This window comes from Rhineura floridana, chromosome 2 (genome assembly GCF_030035675.1).
Source record: "Rhineura floridana isolate rRhiFlo1 chromosome 2, rRhiFlo1.hap2, whole genome shotgun sequence".
NCBI lineage: Eukaryota > Metazoa > Chordata > Lepidosauria > Squamata > Rhineuridae > Rhineura > Rhineura floridana.
In genome coordinates, this window is record NC_084481.1 from 219508459 (window position 1) to 219529769 (window position 21311).

At 40.5% G+C, this 21311-nt stretch overlaps 1 protein-coding gene across 3 annotated transcripts in view; it reads left to right on the plus strand.

Moving 5' to 3' along the window:
* Positions 1-21311, plus strand: part of LOC133377719 (60 kDa lysophospholipase-like) — a 107653-nt gene that overhangs the window by 32367 nt on the left and 53975 nt on the right. For all 3 annotated transcript variants that reach the window (XM_061612284.1, XM_061612285.1, XM_061612283.1), the window contains exons 7-8: positions 10555-10667; positions 17657-17842. In XM_061612284.1, the coding sequence (XP_061468268.1) occupies positions 10555-10667; positions 17657-17842 (299 nt within the window). The remainder of the gene's footprint in view (positions 1-10554; positions 10668-17656; positions 17843-21311) is intronic.

Sequence of the window (21311 nt, forward strand, 5' to 3'; positions counted from 1 at the left end):
TTGGTGGGAGCTTTACCCATTGAGCTTAGATGCTCCTCTCATCACAGGACTGGTAAACTTGCCTGTTTTCTATAGCGCAGCCCTTCATACCTACATCCCCTAAGGTTTTTTCTTGCACTGTGGCTTCCTTCCCCCACCCTTGCTCTTCTCCCTTTGTCTCTCCTGGCTCACCACTGGGTGTACTCACTCAGATCTGTTTCCTTACCCTTCCCTGCATCGTTACTTCTCCTTGTAATCTGACTCTTTCTCTCCTAGTTTCTCTGTTATTAGTTGTTCAGTAGCCTGTCTGTGATCTATAAGTCCTTCAAGTATCCCTGTCCTTATAGCAATTGAGCACATGGAGAGAAAACAAGTAAATCTGAATAGTAATATGGGGGAAGGTTATAACAAGCTCTGTTTTTATTGGAACTGAATTTAGACAGGGATGAGTACAAGAATGAACAGTCCCGTTTAGGAAGTTGCTGTCCCAGTGGACGAGGTAAATGGTTTTGGTTCGAGAGAAGTTAATCAAGCCCAGAATGCCTTTGTGCTGCAATCCTCTTGGGAGAGTCATTGCTGAACTAGGCGAGCTGCATACATTTGTTTCTAAATGTCTAACTAGCTGTTTCCACAGCCAGTCTAGGATGGAAGGTGCCAGACAGACAGGGAAAGGTGGTGTTTTCCTTCCAGCAATTAAAGGAAGGATAAAGAGGAGGTTGAGGTGCATAATGGGAACAGTATTGCAGACTGTGAAGACTGCTGGTTTTTAAAAATAAATAAATATATTGTTGGAATTTATGGAGGGGAGTTCTGCTTAACCTGTAAACATGTCCAGGAGATAGGCAAGTCACCTGTTCTGGATGGGGTTGCTCTCCCTCTGAAATATTTGTAGTCTAGGGGTACTCCTGGATTTATCTTTGTCCCTAGAGGCCCAAATATCCTCTGTGTCTAGGAGTGCCTTTTACCGTCTTTATCTGGTTCATCAGCCAAGGCAATTCCTGGATGGGGATAGCCTGACTTCTGTTGTACATGTGTTGCCAACCTTGAGGCTCGATTACTGCAATGCGCTGTACGTGGGGCTGCCCTTGGCCCTGGTTCAGAAGCTCCAGCTGGTGCAAAATGTGGTGGCCAGACTGCTGATGGGAACACATGGCTGACAACATGTGACACCAATCTTAAAACATCTGCACTGGCTGCCCATTCACTACTGAGCCACATTCAAGGTCTTTGTATCAATATAGAAAGCTCTGAACAGCTTAGGGCCAGAGTATCTTAGGGTCTGCCTGAACCCTTATATCCCAGCTTGATCACAGAGATCATCTGCAGGAGCGGCTTGATCATCTCCCGAGTTGGTGAGGGTAATTTATTATTGACATGAAATCGAGCCTTCACTGTCATCAGCCTAGTTCTCTGGAATGCTCTGTGAACAGAGATTCAGCAGGCACCTTCTATTTTAACTTTTAAACGCCTGCTGAAAACCTTTCTGTTCCATCAGGCTTAAGCAGGCAATTAAGAAGATGTCTTTTCGCAATAGTTGATCTTTGTTTTTACTGTATTTTTAAAGTTTTTATTGTATGTTGTTTGTTTTGTTCTTAACTTGTTGTAAACCGCTTTGATGTTTTGAACAAAATAGCGGTATACAAATATATTTATAAATAAATAAATCTGGCAGAAAGATGGGGAAGGGCCGTAGGTCAGCAGAAGAGCATCTGCTTTGCATGCAGAAGGTCCCAGGTTCAATCCCTGGCATCTCCAGCTAGGCTGGGAGAGACCCCTGCCTGAAACCCTGAAGAGCTGCTGCCAGTCAGAGCAGACAATACTGAACTAGATTGACCAGCAATCTGAGTCTGTATAAGACAGATTCCTGTGTGAAATATGGCAGAAGAAAGTGTGGCTGAAAGTATGGCCTACTCTTCCAGCATCTGTTGCAGCATAATCCCCTTGAGCGGCATCACTGCTCCTCCCCCCCATGAGCCATATTATGCCCCATCTGCATAATACATTTAAAGCAGTATCATATGACTTTAATTAGGCATGGCTTCCCCCAAAGAATTCTGGGAACTGTAGTTTGTTAAAGGCGCTGACAGTAGTTAGGAGAGCTGCAATTCCTAGAGTCGTTTCAATCCCTCTTCCCAAGGAATTCTGGGAGTTTTGCGAGGGGAATAGGGGTTTCCTAACAACTGTTAGCACCCTTAATAAACTGCAGTTCCCAGAATTCTTTGGGGGAAGCCATGGCTGTTTAAAGTGGTATGCTTTAAATGTATAATACAGATGGTTAGTTTCTAACGTTTAGTCTCTGGTTTTCAGGTGGTTGCTGCCTTACATTTGATGGAACAGCCCCATCATCAGTCACTGAGCCCAGCCTCCACTGAGCCAGACAAATGCTGGTTTGTATCCAAATTCATCCCATTCACACAAGGACTTCTGCTTGCAAAATGGAATTTTATCACCTTTTCCCATCCCTCACCCCAAAGCTTCTCTGGAGATTTGGGGAACCCCTAGGATAGATTTGGAGGGTTGCACGGGGAAGGAGAGGAAATTCTGTTGTGCAAGCAGTAATCCCTTGCATGAATGGGATGGTTTTGTTGGCTATAACCCACTACAATTTTGATTAAAAATATATCAGTTGCTTTCCTTTAAAGGTGGACTCAAATAGATGCACAAAAATCAAAAGTGGCATTAAATGTAAATGCAATTAAAACAAATAAGTTCGAAGGCTGCATAAGGTAGCAGTGTCACCAGACTTCAACAAACAGAATAGTTTATTGATAATAGTCAGTACCTGGGAGGTGGTTTTAGATACAACACTACCTTCACCTGTTGATAGCTGCTTTCCGGGAGAGGTTGCCGGATGGACTTCTCTGGGTGGGAATTTCCAGACAGTAGGAATCACCACTAAGGAGACCCTACTCTGAGCTAGCTAATACAGTTCTTATTGCTACCATTAGTCAGAGATTTTGCATAGTTCTTTACTGTCTTTATAGTATTAATCCCAGAGCTTGGAAAAGTTACTTTTTTGAACTACAACTCCCATCAGCCCAATCCAGTGGCCATGCTGGCTGGGGCTGATGGGAGTTGTAGTTCAAAAAAAGTAACTTTTCCAAGCTCTGATTAATCCTCACCCTATGAGGCTGGTCACTAATATTCCTCTAGTATGTAGAGGGACAGTAGCTCAGCAGTAGAGCCCAAGCTTCATAGGAAGAAGGTCATAGGCTCATCCCCTGGTATCTTCAGTTAAAAGGGTCAGGTATAGGAATGGGATTCGGTAGCTTCACATCCTTTTGAATTCCGACAGTCCAGCTTTTAGTACTGATCCGCCATTGTTTTGTTTCCAATTGTTTGCACAATTGCTGATTGGCGGGGGGTTTTCAGCAAAAAAACCAACGTAATGTAAAATTTGGAGCTTATTTTTTTTAAAAAAAAACATGCTGATGATAGCTGCGACCTGCCACAAGAAATCAATGCCAGTCCAAAAACAATGCGGATTGTTGGACTATGTCAAAATCTGGTAATAAAACCGATTTAGCGAATATTCTCCCCCATCCCTAGTCAGATAGCAGGGGTGCATGAAAGGCCTCTGCTTGAGAACTGGCTAGATGGACGAGAAGCCCTGCTTGATGTAAGGCAGCCCCTGTTCCTATTTTACTGAGAGGGAACTGAGAAACAGTGACGAACAAGGCCCGCACAGTAAGAGCATGGTGGATTCCCAGAGTAACTTTCTGTAGTGGGTTTTGAACCCAACTTCCTAGTGTTTCTTCAGTGTTCCTGGAGGTGTCCAAGCAGGGCCTGGGCATCCATCGGTTGGGGATGTTTAGTTATTTATTTTTATTTACTTATTATTTGATTTATACAATAGTTATGGTATAGAAATAGAAGAAGACAACAAAAAGGGAAGAACAAGAGCCCTGTTCCAAAAGATTAGAGAAATGAAAGGGAAATTTAAGCCAAGGGTAGGGATGTTGAATAATCAACAGGGGAACACACTGACTGACCAAGATGAAATAAAAGGAAGATGGAAGCAATACACTGAAGAACTCTGTAAAAGAGATGACAGGATGACAGATTCATTCACAGAGGAACCATATGATGAAGAACCAGAAATTTTAGAATGTGAGGTGAAAGCTGCTCTTAAAATACTTGGAAGAAACAAATCACCTGGAACAGATGGCATACCAATAGAGTTGCTACAAGCTACTGAGACTGAATCTGTCCAAATTTTGACAAAAATGGTCAACAAATATGTAAACAATGGCCCACAGACTGGAAGCGTTCAATATACATCCCAATTCCAAAGAAAGGGGATCCCAGGGAATGCAGTCATTATCGAACTATTGTTTTCATATCCCATGCAAGTAAAGTAATGCTGAAGATTCTACAACAAAGGCTCTTACCATGTATGGAGCGAGAAATGCCAGATGTCCAAGCTGGATTTAGAAAGGGAAGAGGCACCAGAGATCATATCGTAAACATACGTTGGATAATGGAACGGACCAAGGAATTTCAGAAGAAAATCACCCTGTGCTTTATAGATAACAGCAAAACCTTTGACTGTGTAGAATACTATGGAATACTTTAAAAGTAATGGGGGTGCCACAGCATCTGCTTGTGATGCACAACCTATACTGTGGACAATAGGCTACTGTAAGGACAGAATATAGAGAAACCGATTGGTTCCCAATCGGAAAGGGAGTGAGACAAGGGTATATATTATCACCTTATTTGTTTAATCTATACGCAGAATATATCATACGGAAAGCGGGATTGGACCAAGATGAAGGAGGTGTGAAAATTAGAGGGAGAAATATCAATAAGATATGCAGACGATACCATACTACTAGCAGAAACCAGTGATGATTTGAAACAAATGCTGATGAAAGTTAAAGAGGAAAGCACAAAAGCAGGACTACAGCTGAACGTCAAAAAGACTAAAGTAATGACAACAGAAGATTTGTGTAACTCTAAACTTGACAATGAGGACATTGAACTTATCAAGGATTATCAATACCTCAGCACAGTCCTTAACCAAAATGGAGACAATAGTCAAGAAATCAGAAGAAGGCTAGGACTGGGGAGGGCAGCTGTGAGAGAACTAGAAAAGGTCCTCAAATGCAAAGATGTATCACTGAACACTAAAGTCAGGATCATTCAGACCGGGGTATTTCCGATCTCTATGTATGGATGTGAAAGTTGGACAGTGAAAAAAGTGGATAAGAGAAAAATCAACTCATTTGAAATGTGGTGTTGAAGGAGAGCTTTGCGCATACCATGGCCTGCGAAAAAGACAAATAATTGGGTGTTAGAACAAATTAAACCAGAACTATCACTAGAAGCTAAAATGATGAAATTATCATACTCTGGACATATAATGAGAAGACATGATTCACTAGAAAAGACAATAATGCTGGGAAAAACAGAGGGAGTAGAAAAAGAAGAAGGCCAAACAAGCGATGGATTGATTCCCTAAAGGAAGCCACAGACCTGAACTTACAAGATCTGAACGGGGTGGTTCATGACAGATGCTATTGGAGGTCACTGATTCATAGGGTTGCCATAAGCTGTAATCGACTTGAAAGCACATAACAACAACAATTATTTGATTTATATCCCACCCTGCCTCCCAGTAGGAGCCCAGTCCTAGATATTCTAGTCCTAGATTTGAACTAGATGACCTGTAGCAGACTTTGCAAACTTGGTGCCCTTCAGATGTTTTGGACTACAACTCCAAACATCTGGTGAGTACCAGATTGGAGAAGATTGGCTTTATGAGGTCCTCTCTAGCTCCATGATTCTATGTAAGGAGAGACCAAAGCTGCCAGGGTGGTTACTTGGCAATACTAAAGTTTATGTTACACAGTACAACAAACCTGGGTTTGCCATTGAATTCCATTTCAATGATACACATGTTTGTTTCATTCACAACTTTAACTTTTAAAAGTATATCTATAAGCCGCATGGGGGTTCACTTAAAAGCTATAATGTGTGAAGTGATCCTAAGCAAGTCACTTCTTTACATCTAGGTGGCTTCCGCCCCCACCCCTAACTGCAGGCGTGTTTATTCTTGTCATGAATATTTAAATAGGATAGACTCTCTCCGTCTTTTTAAAAAACACGAATCAATTATCTTACAGAAAATTATTGCCAGGAGAAGGAGGTGTGTGTGTGCATGTGTGTATGTGTTTGTGTGTCCCCCCCCCCTTGTCTTGCTTCAGGAACTTCCACTCATAGACTGTTGATGACAGTCTACCTCCTGGCTGCCTCCCTGCATTCAAAATGAATGCTTCACAAACTTATGTAATGGGGTCTGGCTTGCTTTTAGCCTAGCAAAGAAAAGGTGAGAAGAAAGCATTGCTGCTTGTCTGGAGCTCGGAACTCATTAAAAGTTGCATTTCTGGTTTGATTTCATAACATGGAGTTAAGTCCCCCCCAATCTCCTTAGGGAGGTGTCTCTTCTCAGAGCTACTGTGCTCCTTGAAATGAATGAGTTCAAACCTGTATTGTGGCGTGGCTCCTGCATGTTGCCTAACCAAAGTCCTTCTGCTTTTTAGAACATGCTTGGATCAGTTAAATCTCTCCTGCCTCTGGACAGGGTTGCCTCTATTACGTGCTGCAAAGGGAACAGGGCTCATTTGCAATCTCCTGAATGGATTTTCACATACTAAAAGGACGTATGGTGTCTGTGACCTCAACAGATAGGTCTGCTCCTTCTTGCTGATGGTTTTGAAACAAAGAGGCTTCTGGATATCCACAAGGCTGTAATCATCACTGACTACTAGCCATGATGGCTTTGTTCTACCCCTGCCATTGGAGGCAATACACCTCTAAATACCAGTTGCTGGGATCTCCAGTAGGAAGAGCGCTGTTGCACTCAGGTCCTGCTTGCGGGCTTCCCATGGGCATCTGGTTGGCCCTGTGAAAATAGGATGCTAGACTAGATGAGCCTTTGGCCTGATCCACCAGGGCCCTTCTTATGTTCTTAGGATACTGCTGTTATGGAACCTTATCAAAAAAGTTTCTACTTTTTTGAACTTCTCAGATGTAAAACATAACTCTTCTCTGTCCCAAGAGGTCATTTCCTAACAGCCACTCACTTTGTGACCCTCTAAAGCAGCTTAAGGCAATTATGTTATCAGTTGGGTAATGTGTCCTGTCTGACCCACTCTCCCCCCAATCCTGTTGCCTGTGCCTTTAATGTCACCCTGGCATGAAGAAATTGAACAGATGAAGATTTCCCTGTCACTTTATTTCTGTCCCAGTGCCTGCTTAATTGCTGCATGTCAGTCTGTGCTGTTTGAGGCCCAAGAGCAGGGAAAAAAGGTGGCAACTCTCCAAAATGCTTTCTAATGCCCTCACCAGTGTATGGCACCTGCTGTTGTTTGTGACTATTGGTACCTCTACTGGTTTCTTTGCAATACTGTGAATGGAAGGGAAGAGGCAGAGGCTTAATGGGATACAGATGTGGCCTTCAGTCCCCCAACTGAAGAAGAGAATTCTGCAGTAGTAGTTCTCAAATTTGCCTGATGGGCTAACCATTGCAAGATACTAAATTTTATCAGCATGATTCTGAGGATGTCTAACCTGTTGATTGTAGTGAGACCATAGATGCCATATCTCATGTCAGAACAATGGTCAGTGTTGCCTAAGCCAGCCTTGTGCAATGTGGTGCCCTCCAAATGTTTGGGACTACATCTCCTATTGGCCATGCTGGTGGTGGCTGATGGGAGGTGTCATCAAAAACATTTGGAGGACACCAGACTGAGGAAGGCTGCAATACAGATTTGCACCAGTTAGATTAAGCACTGAGGAAGGACATTAACAACCAACTGGTAGCAGCTCTCCAGAGTTTCAGACAGGAGTCAAAATATTCAATCTTTCAATGCAAGATATGTGGCTGCAAGACACAAGACCTTCTTGATGGTTACTCCCTCATTGTGGAATTCATTTGCTGGGGAGTCTGCCACCCTCAATTCCTCTTTATTGGTATTTAGGGACGTTGTAGAAGGTATAGCTTTTAAAAACAGTCACTGAGTAAGCTGGTGCCAGTGTTACTGTGATTGGTTGTGGGCTCCTACTGGGAGGAAGGGCGGGATATAAATGTAATAATAAATAAATACATTTCATTCCATTTCCGTCCACCCCACAATTTTAATGCTGTTATAGGTATGTTTAATGTTGTACTGTAGGGTTTTTTCTTCTTCTTAAATTGGGATCTTTTTGTTGTGGTGGTGGTGACAATTCTGTGAGTGGGAGTCTTTGGGCTTACAAGGACGGATGAAAGTTTTTTAATATTAGGGTGGATCTGAAGGCTGTGAGAGTGAGATAAGCTCAGGTTGGTCCCGGCTGTAAAGAGTGACAGGAGCGTGGATTTGCACTGGCTGCAGGTTGTGCAGCTCTGGAAACTGAGGGGAAGAGCAGAGGAGTGGGGTTTGGGGAGACAGAAGGCCTAGGAGGAGAAGTGTACCTGTTGCATCTTCCTAACAAAACCTGTGAGTTGAGTTATTACTGTTTCCAGGGCTTCTTATAATCATAGCTCCTGGCTGATAGCTGCTGCATATGATGGAATATTCTTATGTGAGAGGGTCCTTAGGTTATTTTCCATTTATACTCTGCCCTTTAGCCAAAAAGGCTGTCAGAGTGGTTTACAAAAATCAGTATCTAGACAGGCCCTGCACTCAGATTTACAATCTAAAAAGACATGACACCTAAAGAAAAAGGAATAGAAGGGAAGAGGACAGTTGTAAAGCACACACCATCATTTCAAACAGGGGTGGCTTACCTGATTCAGAAGGCCTCAAGTGCAATCCATGACACCTCCAGTTAAGAAAGTCTCTGGTAGCAGGGCTGAGAAAAACTGATGTCTGAAACCTTGAAGAGCATAGAGTTTCCGGGACTAACGGCAGGTCCTCTATTATTATTATTATTAATTATTATTTATTTATTCATTTATTCATTTATTAGATTTGTTAGATGCCTATCTGGCAGAGATTAGTCTGCCACTCTGGGCAACGTACAACAAAAGCACAATTGGGCTGATGGGAGTTATAGTTCAAAAAAGTAACTTTTCCAAGCTCTGAGCAAAAATACAATCCATACAAAAACATAGACCAAAAACATTAAAAGATTTTTAGGGTGGAGGTTTTGTCTAATGCAGTTTTGGAACTATGATTGGGGGTTCTATGATTTTCCTTGGGATACCATCACTCTAATCACATGTGCGTCACTTCGCCTGTTCAAAAACTATGGCAGAGGAACAAATCCATTTTAAGCCTACCTTTGGCTAAGAACATAAGAACAGCCCTGCTGGATGAGGCCAAAAGTCCAGCACTCTGTTCTCACAGCGGCCAACCAGATGCCTACCTATGGGAAGCCCACAAGCAGAACCTGAAACCCTCAACTTAAGGCCTCAAGGAGTGTTTGGTGTTTCCAGTAATGACAAGGGTGGCCAGATACAAAAGGGGCTCTTGCGCCTTTAACGGTCATGTAGGCGAGGGAGTTTCAGCAAGTGTAGCTCATAATGCAAACTCCTGGTTCTTCAGACTCTTTTTAGCTGGGAATTTTGCATGTTCCCACAATTGTTTGGATAAAAAAGACTATACCATGTATGAGTCAGATCTGTGTATACATACATATTATTGAATTCAACTTTCTGCCAGTCTTTAAGATTGTTTACACACACCATTGTTTAGTAGGCACAGATAGTGAGCTTTTCCCAAATTAATAACGAATGTTTGGCATTTGGTAATGGGAGCTCAAGAGTGACTATTAGTTAAACAGCTGGCATCTGGCTTGCAACGTATAATCACACTTAATTGAATCATTGCCATTTTATTTAATCACTAGCAACTGCATTATAAACGCTGGAGATGATTAGTGGTAAGAGTAACAACATCTGCCTTTTAAAAAGACATGAGAAATATGTGTCATGTCGCTGACGCCTGGCAAATTGGCTTTGCTGAGTGCCCATCCCCAAGGCACATGTTAATACAGTTGCACTTGCTAGGTACGAGGGGGGGAAATGGAAATGGACTGCCTTCAAGTCGATCCCGACTTATGGCGACCCTATGAATAGGTATTCAGAGGTGGTTTACCATTGCCTTCCTCTGAGAGACAGTGACTGGCCCAAGGTCACCCAGTAAGCTTCATGGCTGTGTGGGGATTCGAACCCTGGTCTCCCAGGTTGTACTCCAGCACCTTAACCACTACACCACACTGGCTTGGACTGAAATATCAGAATGTGTCTTTTGTAGAAGAGCTTCTTCATATCATGCTAGTACAAAGGACTTATACACTACAGTCCAGATAGTTCTGAGTCTTCTGTAGTTCAGATTGTCCTCCAACCCAATGGAGCAGATTTTGAGACTGCGCAAGGGGCTGGAGAGGAGAGGAGGGGAAAGTTCTGTAGCACCAGCAGAAGTCTGTTGCGCTGATAGGACAGCAGTGTTGGATAGGACCCTTAGATCTGCATAGGATTGTGCTGTAAGAGAATTATGCCAAAGGCTTCATAAAAGAGGTGGATTTAGAACCGGGATTGAAAAAAACCCAAACTTTTTATTTAATTTAATGCTTTTGTTTTCACAGTTGACTGGGAGACAGTTTGGAGAGCCAAAACCACCAAGAGATTTGCAATCCACACCAACATGAACTGCCATGTTGGCCTACTGAGGATCTTCCCAGGGATCACTGCTGCAGCGGTCAGTCTGCCTCCTCCTCAGTTGTTGAGAGCATCTCAGGAAGAAAAGCTATGATGACACCCAAGTGTAGGATTGTTGATTACATATAATGAGCAATGAGAAAAAGTGGTGGCGTTGTTGAGCCACTCTCAAAGTGCCTCTGTGCCACTGCTTTTCTCAGAGCTAGTTGTATGTAGTCAACGGTCTCACAATGTTTGTTCAGATGTGGGAGAGAAATATCATAGAACACATTCATGTCAAAAATTGGAATGGGAGCATTCCAAGACACTTGTGGAAAGTGCAATCAAAGATGTAACAAATCCATCTCTTATTATGCTTTTGAATCTCATGCATTTGAGAGGCAGGCACATGCATAATTTGCAGACTAGAAGTAGCAGAAAGGGTGCATATGTGCTTAACCCTTCATGCAGCTGGGATCACAGACCTGTGCGTTTCTTAGAAATGTGGGTCTGAGACTCAAATGGCTGAGGGGGAGGGGCAAAGGCTGCTGGGGAAGTAGGTGGAAAGTGGAAGGGGAAGGGACATAGAGCATCAGTGGTAGAGTCAGTGGTAGAGTCATAGAGTCAGTGGTAGAGCATCTGCCTTGCATGCAGAAAGTCCCAAATTCAATCCCCCACATTTCCACATAGGACTGGGAGACTGCTGTCTGAAATCCTGGAGAGCTGCTGCCATTCAGTGTAGTTAGTACTTCCTTCAACATTATTTATTTATTTATTTATTTATTATTCGATTTCTATACCGCCCACAGCCCGAAGGCTCTCAGGGCGGTGCACAACATAGGATAAAATACAATAGAATCACAAAAACAGTAAAAGCATACATATTAAACAATTAAACGACCTGATATACATTAAAAGCTAAAAGATAGAATTAAAATGCCTGGGAGAATAAAAAGGTTTTAACCTGGCGCCGAAAAGATAAAAGTGTAGGCGCCAGGCGCACCTCATCAGGAACACTGTTCCATAATTTGGGAGCAACCACCGAAAAGGCCCTAGATCTTGTTACGACCCTCCGAGCTTCTCTGTGAGTTGGAACTCGGAGGAGGGCCTTAGATGTTGAACGTAGTGAACGGGTAGGTTCATATTGGGAGAGACGTTCCGCTAGGTATTGTGGTCCCGCGCCGTATAAGGCTTTATAAGTCAAAACTAGCACTTTGAATGTGGCCCGGAAACAGATAGGTAGCCAGTGCAAACGAGCCAGAACAGGTGTTATATGTGCGGACCGCCTAGTCCTCGTCAACAGTCTAGCTGCTGCATTTTGCACTAGCTGTAGTTTCCGAACTGTCTTCAGAGGCAGCCCCACGTAGAGCACATTGCAGTAATCCAATCTAGAGGTTAGCAGAGCATGCACAACTGAAGCGAGGTCGTCGCTTTCCAGATAGGGACGTAGCTGGGCTACCAACCAAAGGTGGTAGAACGCATTCCGTGCCACCGAGGCCACCTGCGCTTCGAGAGACAGGAATGGATCGAAAAGAACCCCAAGCTACGAACCTGTTCTTTCAGGGGGAGTGTAACCCCATCTAGAACAGGTTGAACATCCACCATCTGGTCAGAGAAGGCGCTCACTAACAGAGTCTCAGTCTTGTCAGGATTGAGCCTCAGTTTATTAGCTCTCATCCAGTCCATTATTGCGGCCAGGCAACAGTTCAGCACATTAACAGCCTCACCTGAAGAAGATGAAAAGGAGAAACAGAGTTGCGTGTCATCAGCATACTGGTGACAACGCACTCCAAAGCTCCTGATGACCGCACCCAGCGGCTTCATGTAGATGTTAAAAAGCATAGGGGACAGGACCGATCCCTGCGGGACTCCACAATGGAGAGTCCAGGGTGTCGAGCAATGCTCCCCAAGCCCTACCCTCTCGAGACGGTCAACCAAGTAGGAGTGGAGCCACTGCCAAGCAGTACCTCCAACTCCCAACTCCGTGAGTCTCCCCAGAAGGATACCATGGTTGATGGTATCAAAAGCAGCTGAGAGATCAAGGAGAATCAACAGAGTAACACTCCCTCTGTCCCTCTCCCGACATAGGTCATCATACAGGGCGACCAAGGCTGTTTCAGTGCCAAAACCGGGCCTAAAACCAGATTGAAACGGATCTAGATAATCGGTTTCATCCAAGAGCACCTGGAGCTGGCTGGCGACCACCCATTCTAAGACCTTGCCCAGGAATGGAACATTCGCTACCGGTCTATAGTTGTTCAAATTATCTGGGTCCAGGGAAGGTTTCTTCAGGAGTGGTCTCACTACTGCCTCTTTTAAGCAACTAGGGACCACTCCATCTCTCAAGGAGGCATTTATCACTTTCCTGGCCCAGCCGGCTGTTCCAACCCTGCCAGCTTTCACTAGCCAAGAGGGGCAAGGATCCAGTACAGAGGTGGTTGCACGCACCAGTCCAAGCACCTTGTCAACGTCCTCAAGCTGTACCAACTGAAACTCATCCAATAAATGAGGACAAGACCGTGCTCCGGATACCTCATTAGGTTTAATATAAGATTTTGCTTTATACCAAGTCGGATCATTAGGGTTGTTGTGAGGGTAAAATTGGAAGGAGAACCCTGCAGATGATAAAAGGTGGGATAAAAATGTAATAATAAAAAAATTAAAAATATGGTTCTAAGACCTTTCTCTTTCCACAAGCCTTTTAAGTAGAGACCTTATCTCAGTCTGTGTCTGTGCTGAAATCATTTTAGATTTTTTTTTTGTAATAATTTTTATTATTCAAATTTTTATAAAACAGACACAACAAAATCAAACAACAAAAACAATACAGCAAAAATAAAAAGAAAAAACTTGACTTCCGATTTGTTACAGATCAGCTATAGGTACATAATATATATCAAACTTGACCCCTAAAACATACAAAGTTCACTTTTTTCCATAGTCTATCTTGATTAATCATCAAATCCCATTATCATCATTTCATTTTTTTCTTTCAACAAAAAGTCGAAAAGAGGCTTCCATTCCTTAAGAAATGTATCTCTCGTTTTTTCTCTGAGAAGGCATGTCAATTTGTCCATCTCGACTAAGTCCATTAGTTTCAATAGCCATTCTTCCATTGTTGGTATTAATTCCATTTTCCACTTTTGTGCATATAATAATCTTCCTGCCGTGATCATATATAATATTATTCTTCCATATTTCTTTTCTTTTTGTTTACCCATAAAGCCCAATAGAAAAAATTCTGGCTTTGACTGAATATTTATCTTCAAGATTTTTTGCATCATCCTACCTATCTGTGCCCAGAATGATTTTGCCTGTTTACACGACCACCACATATGGTAGAAAGATCCTTCTTGTTGTTTACATTTCCAACATACATTAGAAACATTACTATACATTTTTGACAACTTTTCTGGAGTCATATACCAACGATACATCATTTTATACAAATTTTCTTTAAGATTATAACATAATGTAAATTTCAAACCTTTTTTCCACATATTTTCCCATTGATCCATTTGTATATTATAGCCAAAATTTTTTGCCCACTTGACCATACACTCTTTTACATGTTCTTCTTCCATATCCATTTTCAATAAAAATTTATACATTTTTGCAATTATACATTCATCATTTGTACACAAATCTACTTCAAAATCAGATTTATTTATTTCAAACCCATACATTTTTTTATCCATTTTGTATCTTTCTAACAATTGTAAGTAGGCAAACCATTGAGAACTATATCCTTCCTTTATTAGTTGTTCTCTCTCTTTCATTATATATTCTCCATGCACATTTTCTAATAATTCTTGGTAAGTTAACCGTTTCTCTTTTCCAGCCATTTCTCTTCTATAAAACGCTTCTTGACTTGAAACGCATAGTGGTATTTTCGAAAAGAATCTTGTTTTGTATTTATTCCATATATTCAACAAAGGACGCCTTATAAAATGATTGTTAAAATCCACATTAACTTTTACTTTATCATACCATAGATATCCATGCCATCCCCACTTCAGGTTATGACCCTCCAAATCTAATAATCTTTTGTTCCTCAATACAATCCATTCTTTTATCCAGACTAAGCAACAAGCAGCAAAGTAAAGTCTCAAATTTGGTAAACCCAATCCTCCTCTTTCTTTGGCGTCTTGTAGTAATTTAAATTTAATTCTTGGTTTTTTCCCCTGCCAAACAAATTTAGAAATATCTTTTTGCCATTGTTTAAAAGGTAAATCAGAGGATATGACAGGTATTGTTTGAAATAGAAACATCATTCTCGGCAATACATTCATTTTTATTACAGATATTCTGCCCATTAATGACAACTGTAATTTATCCCATCTTAACAAATCTTTCTTAATCTCTGACCATAATTTTTCATAATTGTTATGAAACAACTTTGAATTTTTATTTGTCATAATGATACCTAAATATTTCACCTTTTCTTCTATTTTAAAATCTATCTTCTCCATTAACTCTTTTTGATCTCTTAAAGATAAATTTTTTACCAGCATCTTCGTTTTTTGATTATTGATCTTAAATCCTGCTAATGGTCCAAATTCTTCTAATTTGTCCATCAATATTTTGATTCCTTCCAAGGGATTTTCTAATACAATTATCAAGTCGTCAGCAAATGCTCTCAATTTATATTCCTCTTTTTTTATCTTTATTCCCGAAATCCTTTTGTCTTGCCTTATGTCTCTAAGCAGCACTTCTAGAACCAAAATAAATAAGAGAGGGGACAGTGGACATCCCTGTCTTGTGCCCTTTTGTATTTCACATGAGTCCGTTAAATCCCCATTGACAATTATCTGTGCCTTCTGTGATGTATAAATCGATGTGATCCATTTTATAAAATTATCTCCAAAGTCCATTTGCTCTAGAACCTTAAACATAAATTTCCAATTCAAATTATCGAATGCTTTCTCAGCGTCCAGAAAAATCAAGGCTGCTTGTATGTCATTTCGTTGTTCAAGATATTCCAATAAATTCAAAACATTCCTGACGTTATCACGTAATTGTCTTTTAGGTAAAAACCCCACTTGATCTTCCTGAATAAATTGTTGCAATATTATTTTCATTCTTTCGGCCAAAATCGTTGTAAAAATTTTATAATCATTATTCAATAAAGATATTGGTCGATAATTTTTTGTTTTAGTTAGATCCTGCTCTTCTTTAGGTATTAATGTTATATTGGCATTTTTCCAACTATCCGGTATCTTCCCTTCTTGCAAAATAGAATTCATTGTGTACTGTAAAGGTAATAGAAGTTCCTCCTCCAAGCTTTTGTAATACATTGCTGATAGTCCATCCGGTCCTGGCGCCTTTCCTAATTTAATTTTACTTATAGCCTCAGATATTTCTCTTGACGTAATAGGACCATTAATAGCTTGTCTCTGAAAATCTGTAATTTTAGGCAAATTCTGTTTTGATATATATTCTTCTATTTTTTCAGAGGGAATTTCCTGACACTTGTACAAAGTTGAATAATATTGATGAAAAACCCTTTGGATTTTTACATTGTCTGTCAACATCTCATCTCCTTCTTGTATCTTTAAAATAAGATTTTTTTTGTCGTTCTTTTCTTAATTTATATGCTAACAATTTCCCCGGTTTATTTGCAAATTCAAAAGTCCTTTGTTTAGCAAAGTTTAATTTCCTTTCAATTTCTCTGTCAACATTGACACTTGTTTCTGTAACATTTTAATTTGATTTACAGTAGAAGCTTTGGTTGGATTCTTTTTCAATTCTTCCTCTTTTTGTTTTATTTCTTCCAAGATTAATTGCATTTTCTGTTGTTTCTTCTTTTTTAATTCAGAGTTACATTTAATAAAATATCCCCTCATAAATGCTTTACTTGTGTCCCAAACAATATTTTCATCTGTTCCTTTATATAAATTGTGTTCAAAAAACTCTTTTAATTTCTTCTTACATTCCTGCACTATTTTATCATTCTGTAATAAAGATTCATTTAGTCTCCATTTAAATCCAAGATTTTTTTTTTTTTTTAAAGTCAGTATCACTGGATTGTGATCCGAAAAAGTTTTTGGTAATACATCCATCTTGGAAATATCTTTCACTAAACTTTTAGACATCCAAATCATATCAATCCTCGAAAATGTTTTATGCCTTTCTGAAAAATAAGTAAATTCCTTTGCATTATTATTTATATGTCTCCAAGCATCCACCAATTCCAAATTTTCCATCAATTCAAAACAAATCATTTTAGATTTTTAAAGCTTTTTAAAAAATATGTTTTTAAAGATGTTTTGTTTTAATGTTTTTAAAATATGCTTTTTTAACGTTTTTAGAGATGTTTTGTTTTAATATGTTTTAAAGCCTTTTGTTTTTAAGATGTAGAGTGTTTTTAGTGTTTGTGTTTGCCGCCCTGGGCTGCTTCTAGGAGGAAGTGTGTGATATAAGTTTAATAATAAATGACAAAATAAAATTAATGGCTGGCTTTTCATTCTGGGGTCACTTTGGTATGTCCTCCAGCTAATGTCCCTTCCCCGTTTATGCAGATTATTTTGATTTTCCATAATTAGAATAGACAGAGTATGTTTTACACACACACGCACACACACACACACCATTTTGGCTCTCCACAGCAATGAAGTTGTCTATCCCCATATGACCAGTCTCTGCCTACCCAAATCTTGCTCTTGCACTGTATACAGAATGCACTAGCATTACTCCTCCCCACCCTGTACCCCATACAGCTATGTCTATGTATACAGGAAGGCATCTCTTTTCTAAACGTCCCATCCCATTCTCAATCTTACTTATATAGCACTTTTGTTTATAAGCACTTGTGATTGTCCATATGTTTTTGGTTGACCATAACAATAGGCAATGTTTGTACTGCGTGCCAGCAGTCAAGCTAATAAGAAACTGAAGTCCATATTTAACTCTTTCCATAATTTTTTTCCTCCAGAAGTTGTATTTTAGAAAAAAATAAACGCTAATATATAGAGAAGGCATATTTCAATTGTGGCAAACATTTTGGAACTTTATATATATATATATATATATTTTCTTTCTTTCATGCAGGTGAAGGCGTTTCTCCAGAGCCCTATGGAAGGGGTTGTACTTGAGACCTATGGGAGTGGGAATGCCCCCAATAATTGCCCAGACTTGCTAGATGAGCTGAAGAAAGCAACTGATCGCAATGTGGTGATTCTGAATTGCACCCAGTGTCTGCACGGAAGTGTTACTTCAGTCTATGCAACAGGAAAGGTAAGAGAAATTCTGTGCTTTAAGCCAGCTTTCCCAAACCTGATGCCTTCCAGATGTATGAAGTGCAACTCCCATTATCCCTGACCATTGACCATGCTGGCTGGGGGTGAAGGTAATTGTAGTCCAAAACATCTGGAGGGCACCAGGTTGGGGAAGGCTGTTTTAAGCTATATCCTTAGCACTCAAGATCAATCTGATCACCATATTTGGGGCTAGCAAGGAACTCATGTTAGATTAGAGGTGAAGAGGAGTTTTGGGGGGTGTTTTTGTGAATGCATTGTACCAATTTGCACCCTGTTCTGTTGCTTGTGGCATACTGTGGTCTGGATTATGCAGAGCAATCTGTAAGGAGGCCAGTGAGTGGCCTTGTTTTATATCCTGGGATTGGGGTTGGCTGAGATCTCAACTCTGTGATTTAAAAGATATGAGACTTATTGACAGAATTATAGGATCAGGAGAACCCAGAGGTCAGCTAGACCAAATGAAGAGCAGTCCCTGTCACCACCACTGTAGGCAGCCCAGAGTAGAAAGTGTCACAAAAACAGCAACCAATCTTACTGGAAAGACGGACTGAAGAGGTGCTGGTGCAGAACTTGGATGTTAGTGTAGACGTCCCTGGTTCAGATGATGCCTCTGTGGCAAACTTCCTTGGTAGGCTTTCACACACACACACCTTTCTTTCTTGGTCCCCAAACAGTAATATGGGAAATAACAATACTTGACTGCATTACATTTTGTTGTTGTTATGTGCCTTCAAGTCGATTTCGACTTATGGCGACCCTATGAATTAGTGACCTCCAAGAGCATCTGTCATGAACCACCCTGTTCAGATCTTGTAAGTTCAGGTCTGTGGCTTCCTTTATGGAATCAATCCATCTCTTGTTTGGCCTTCCTCTTTTTCTACTCCCTTCTGTTTTCCCCAGCATTATTGTCTTTTCTAGTGAATCATGTCTTCTCATGAGGTGTCCAAAGTATGATAACCTCAGTTTCATCATTTTACCTTCAAGTGACAGTTCTGGTTTAATTTGCTCTAACACCCAGTTCTTTGTCTTTTTTGCGTTCCATGGTATGCGCAAAGCTCTCCTCCAACACCACATTTCGAAAGAGTTGATTTTTACATTACAGGGCCTTTTTAAGTATTACTTTATTTTATTTTTAAAGATTTCTTTGCCACCCTTTAGAATAAATATTTTAACATTTATGGCTTATGTAGTGTATGTAAGGCACTTTAAACATTTGAAAGTGCTGCATAAGTGCTAGTTATTATTGTTATTAAATTACAGTTAATAAATGTCATTGAAGATGAACTTACAATATGAAGCACAGGAGAATTCATACAGAGCCATCTATTTGTGAATGCATAAAAAGGACTTTTGAGCCTTGTTTGATTATTTCATTTTCAGCCTCCCCCCCCCTCTCTATATCCAGGGGTGTAATTGTCCAGGGTTGTGGGGGTCATAGACCCCTTACATTTTTGGGAGCAGAGTCCCGGGAGGGTCTCTATGTATGAGCCAATCAGCATGAAAGAGGAGTGTATTGGCCACTGAAAAGTGTCCTCTCTTGGCTAACAACATGTTTTCTTGTCCTTGCATGCTGATTGGAGCCCACCACAGTGAAAGGAGGTGAGTCAGTCACTGAGAAGACTCTTCTCAGTAGCTTAAAGTCAAAGCATTTCTGGCAACATTTAGACATCAGAGAGAGAGAGAGACTGACCGGGCAGAAACCTATGCACCCAACAGCTTTGTTCTGTTTCTATAATTCTGTAATTGCAGAAGAGACCATGAATCCTGGGTCCATGGCTGTGACTATCATGAAATGACCCTGCACTTGTGGATTTGCTAGTACAGTCCTGTTTATCCACCCTCTCCCTCCTTCCCTCAGCCGATCTTCTGGTGTGTCCCTCCCACACCATCCCACCCCCCACAAACACCTGAAGTCCCAAACAAGGACAACATTGTGTAGGAAGGTAGAGAAAAGATCCCTTTAGTAAAACCCCTAGAGATAATTGATTCAGGAAATGTGGTTCTATACTAGCATGAAAAGGCAGAGTATTTGTTTGATTTTACATTACCTTGATTTGAAGATTTTACATTAACTTGTCACTCTTAGATATGAGATTCATAGTAATGGATATTCCTTGGGTTTATTATGTTAAAAACTTCTGGACACGCTTGGATAGTTATATGCCTAGCATACACAAGATAGTGGTGTGTATATCTGAAGATGATTGTTTCATCATTTTGGAGGAGGTGTTTGTATGCCTAGCTGGATGTGGGGACCACCAATGTGATGAATGTATCAGATATTTTGAATTATGAAAATGGCTAAGAAATCCAGGCACACAGATTTATACACTCGACTCTCCCAAAGACTTGATATTGAGCTGCGATCTTGATGGGATTACCTCCAAAAGGTTCAAAATGGGTGATAGAATTAAAAGCCCAACCCTGATAAGATTAGAGGAGGTGGAAGGGAACCAAATTTTAACTGGTTCTAGGGTTGGGTCAGGCCTGTCACTTGAGCTGTTTAATGCTGTATTTTACCCCCTGTTATTCCCATTTTGCCTCAAAATTAGCCTGTCCTTTCTACCAGGTTATTCCTCATAAATTAGTTTTGGGGATTTTATATCTCATTAATTATACAATCTACTACTGTCGGTGTCAAGTACAAAGCTAGACTTGTGGTTTCCCTTTCCCATTTAATTCAAAGGCCTGGTTTTAGTAGCGTGCATATATTGCTATAGTGTTGAATTGCTTGCTTTTTAAAAAAAAACTGGCTTGGCTTTACTTAGAAGTGTTTTCCTAGAGCAAACCTCTAAGCTAAAATTTTTGGGTCTACCACTGTAATAATGAAATAGAAATAATGTAAGATGTCAAAGAAACATCTTCCGTGCACTCTGAAGTTGTTCCCTTTGGAAATGTGAAACAAGCCTCTGGGACCAACTCCGAATATGCTGATTTAATCTAGTATGCATACTTTGAAGATTACAGCTTCAGTAGCTTGCTTTCACAGTTTGACTAGATGTCTGTGACAGTTCAAGAAATGCAGTACTGGAGTCTTCAAAGTTCCATACCAGAGCATTCCTGGTCCAGATGTGGGTAACAAGTACCACAGAACATGCTAAGATCCAGCTCACACAGTAGCAGTAAACTCAGGTTTACCACTGAGTTTACATTCAACAGAGAGCAACAGACAGTTCTAGCACCCTGACAAGTACATCTGTACAATACACATTTATCACATTCACACTATATCTTTAGATTTGTTTTTAATTTAAAACATACTAGGTTTAGGCCTAAAATATATAACCCCTCAAGAAACAAGCAAAATTAACTTGGATTCCCCTATTTCATGAACACAAGAACTCTTCCAATTTTTTTTTTTTAAAAAAACACTTTTAATCAATTGGGGGGAAAAACATGATTCTGTGGTCAAGCTACTATCAGTGACCACAAACAAAACAGGTCAC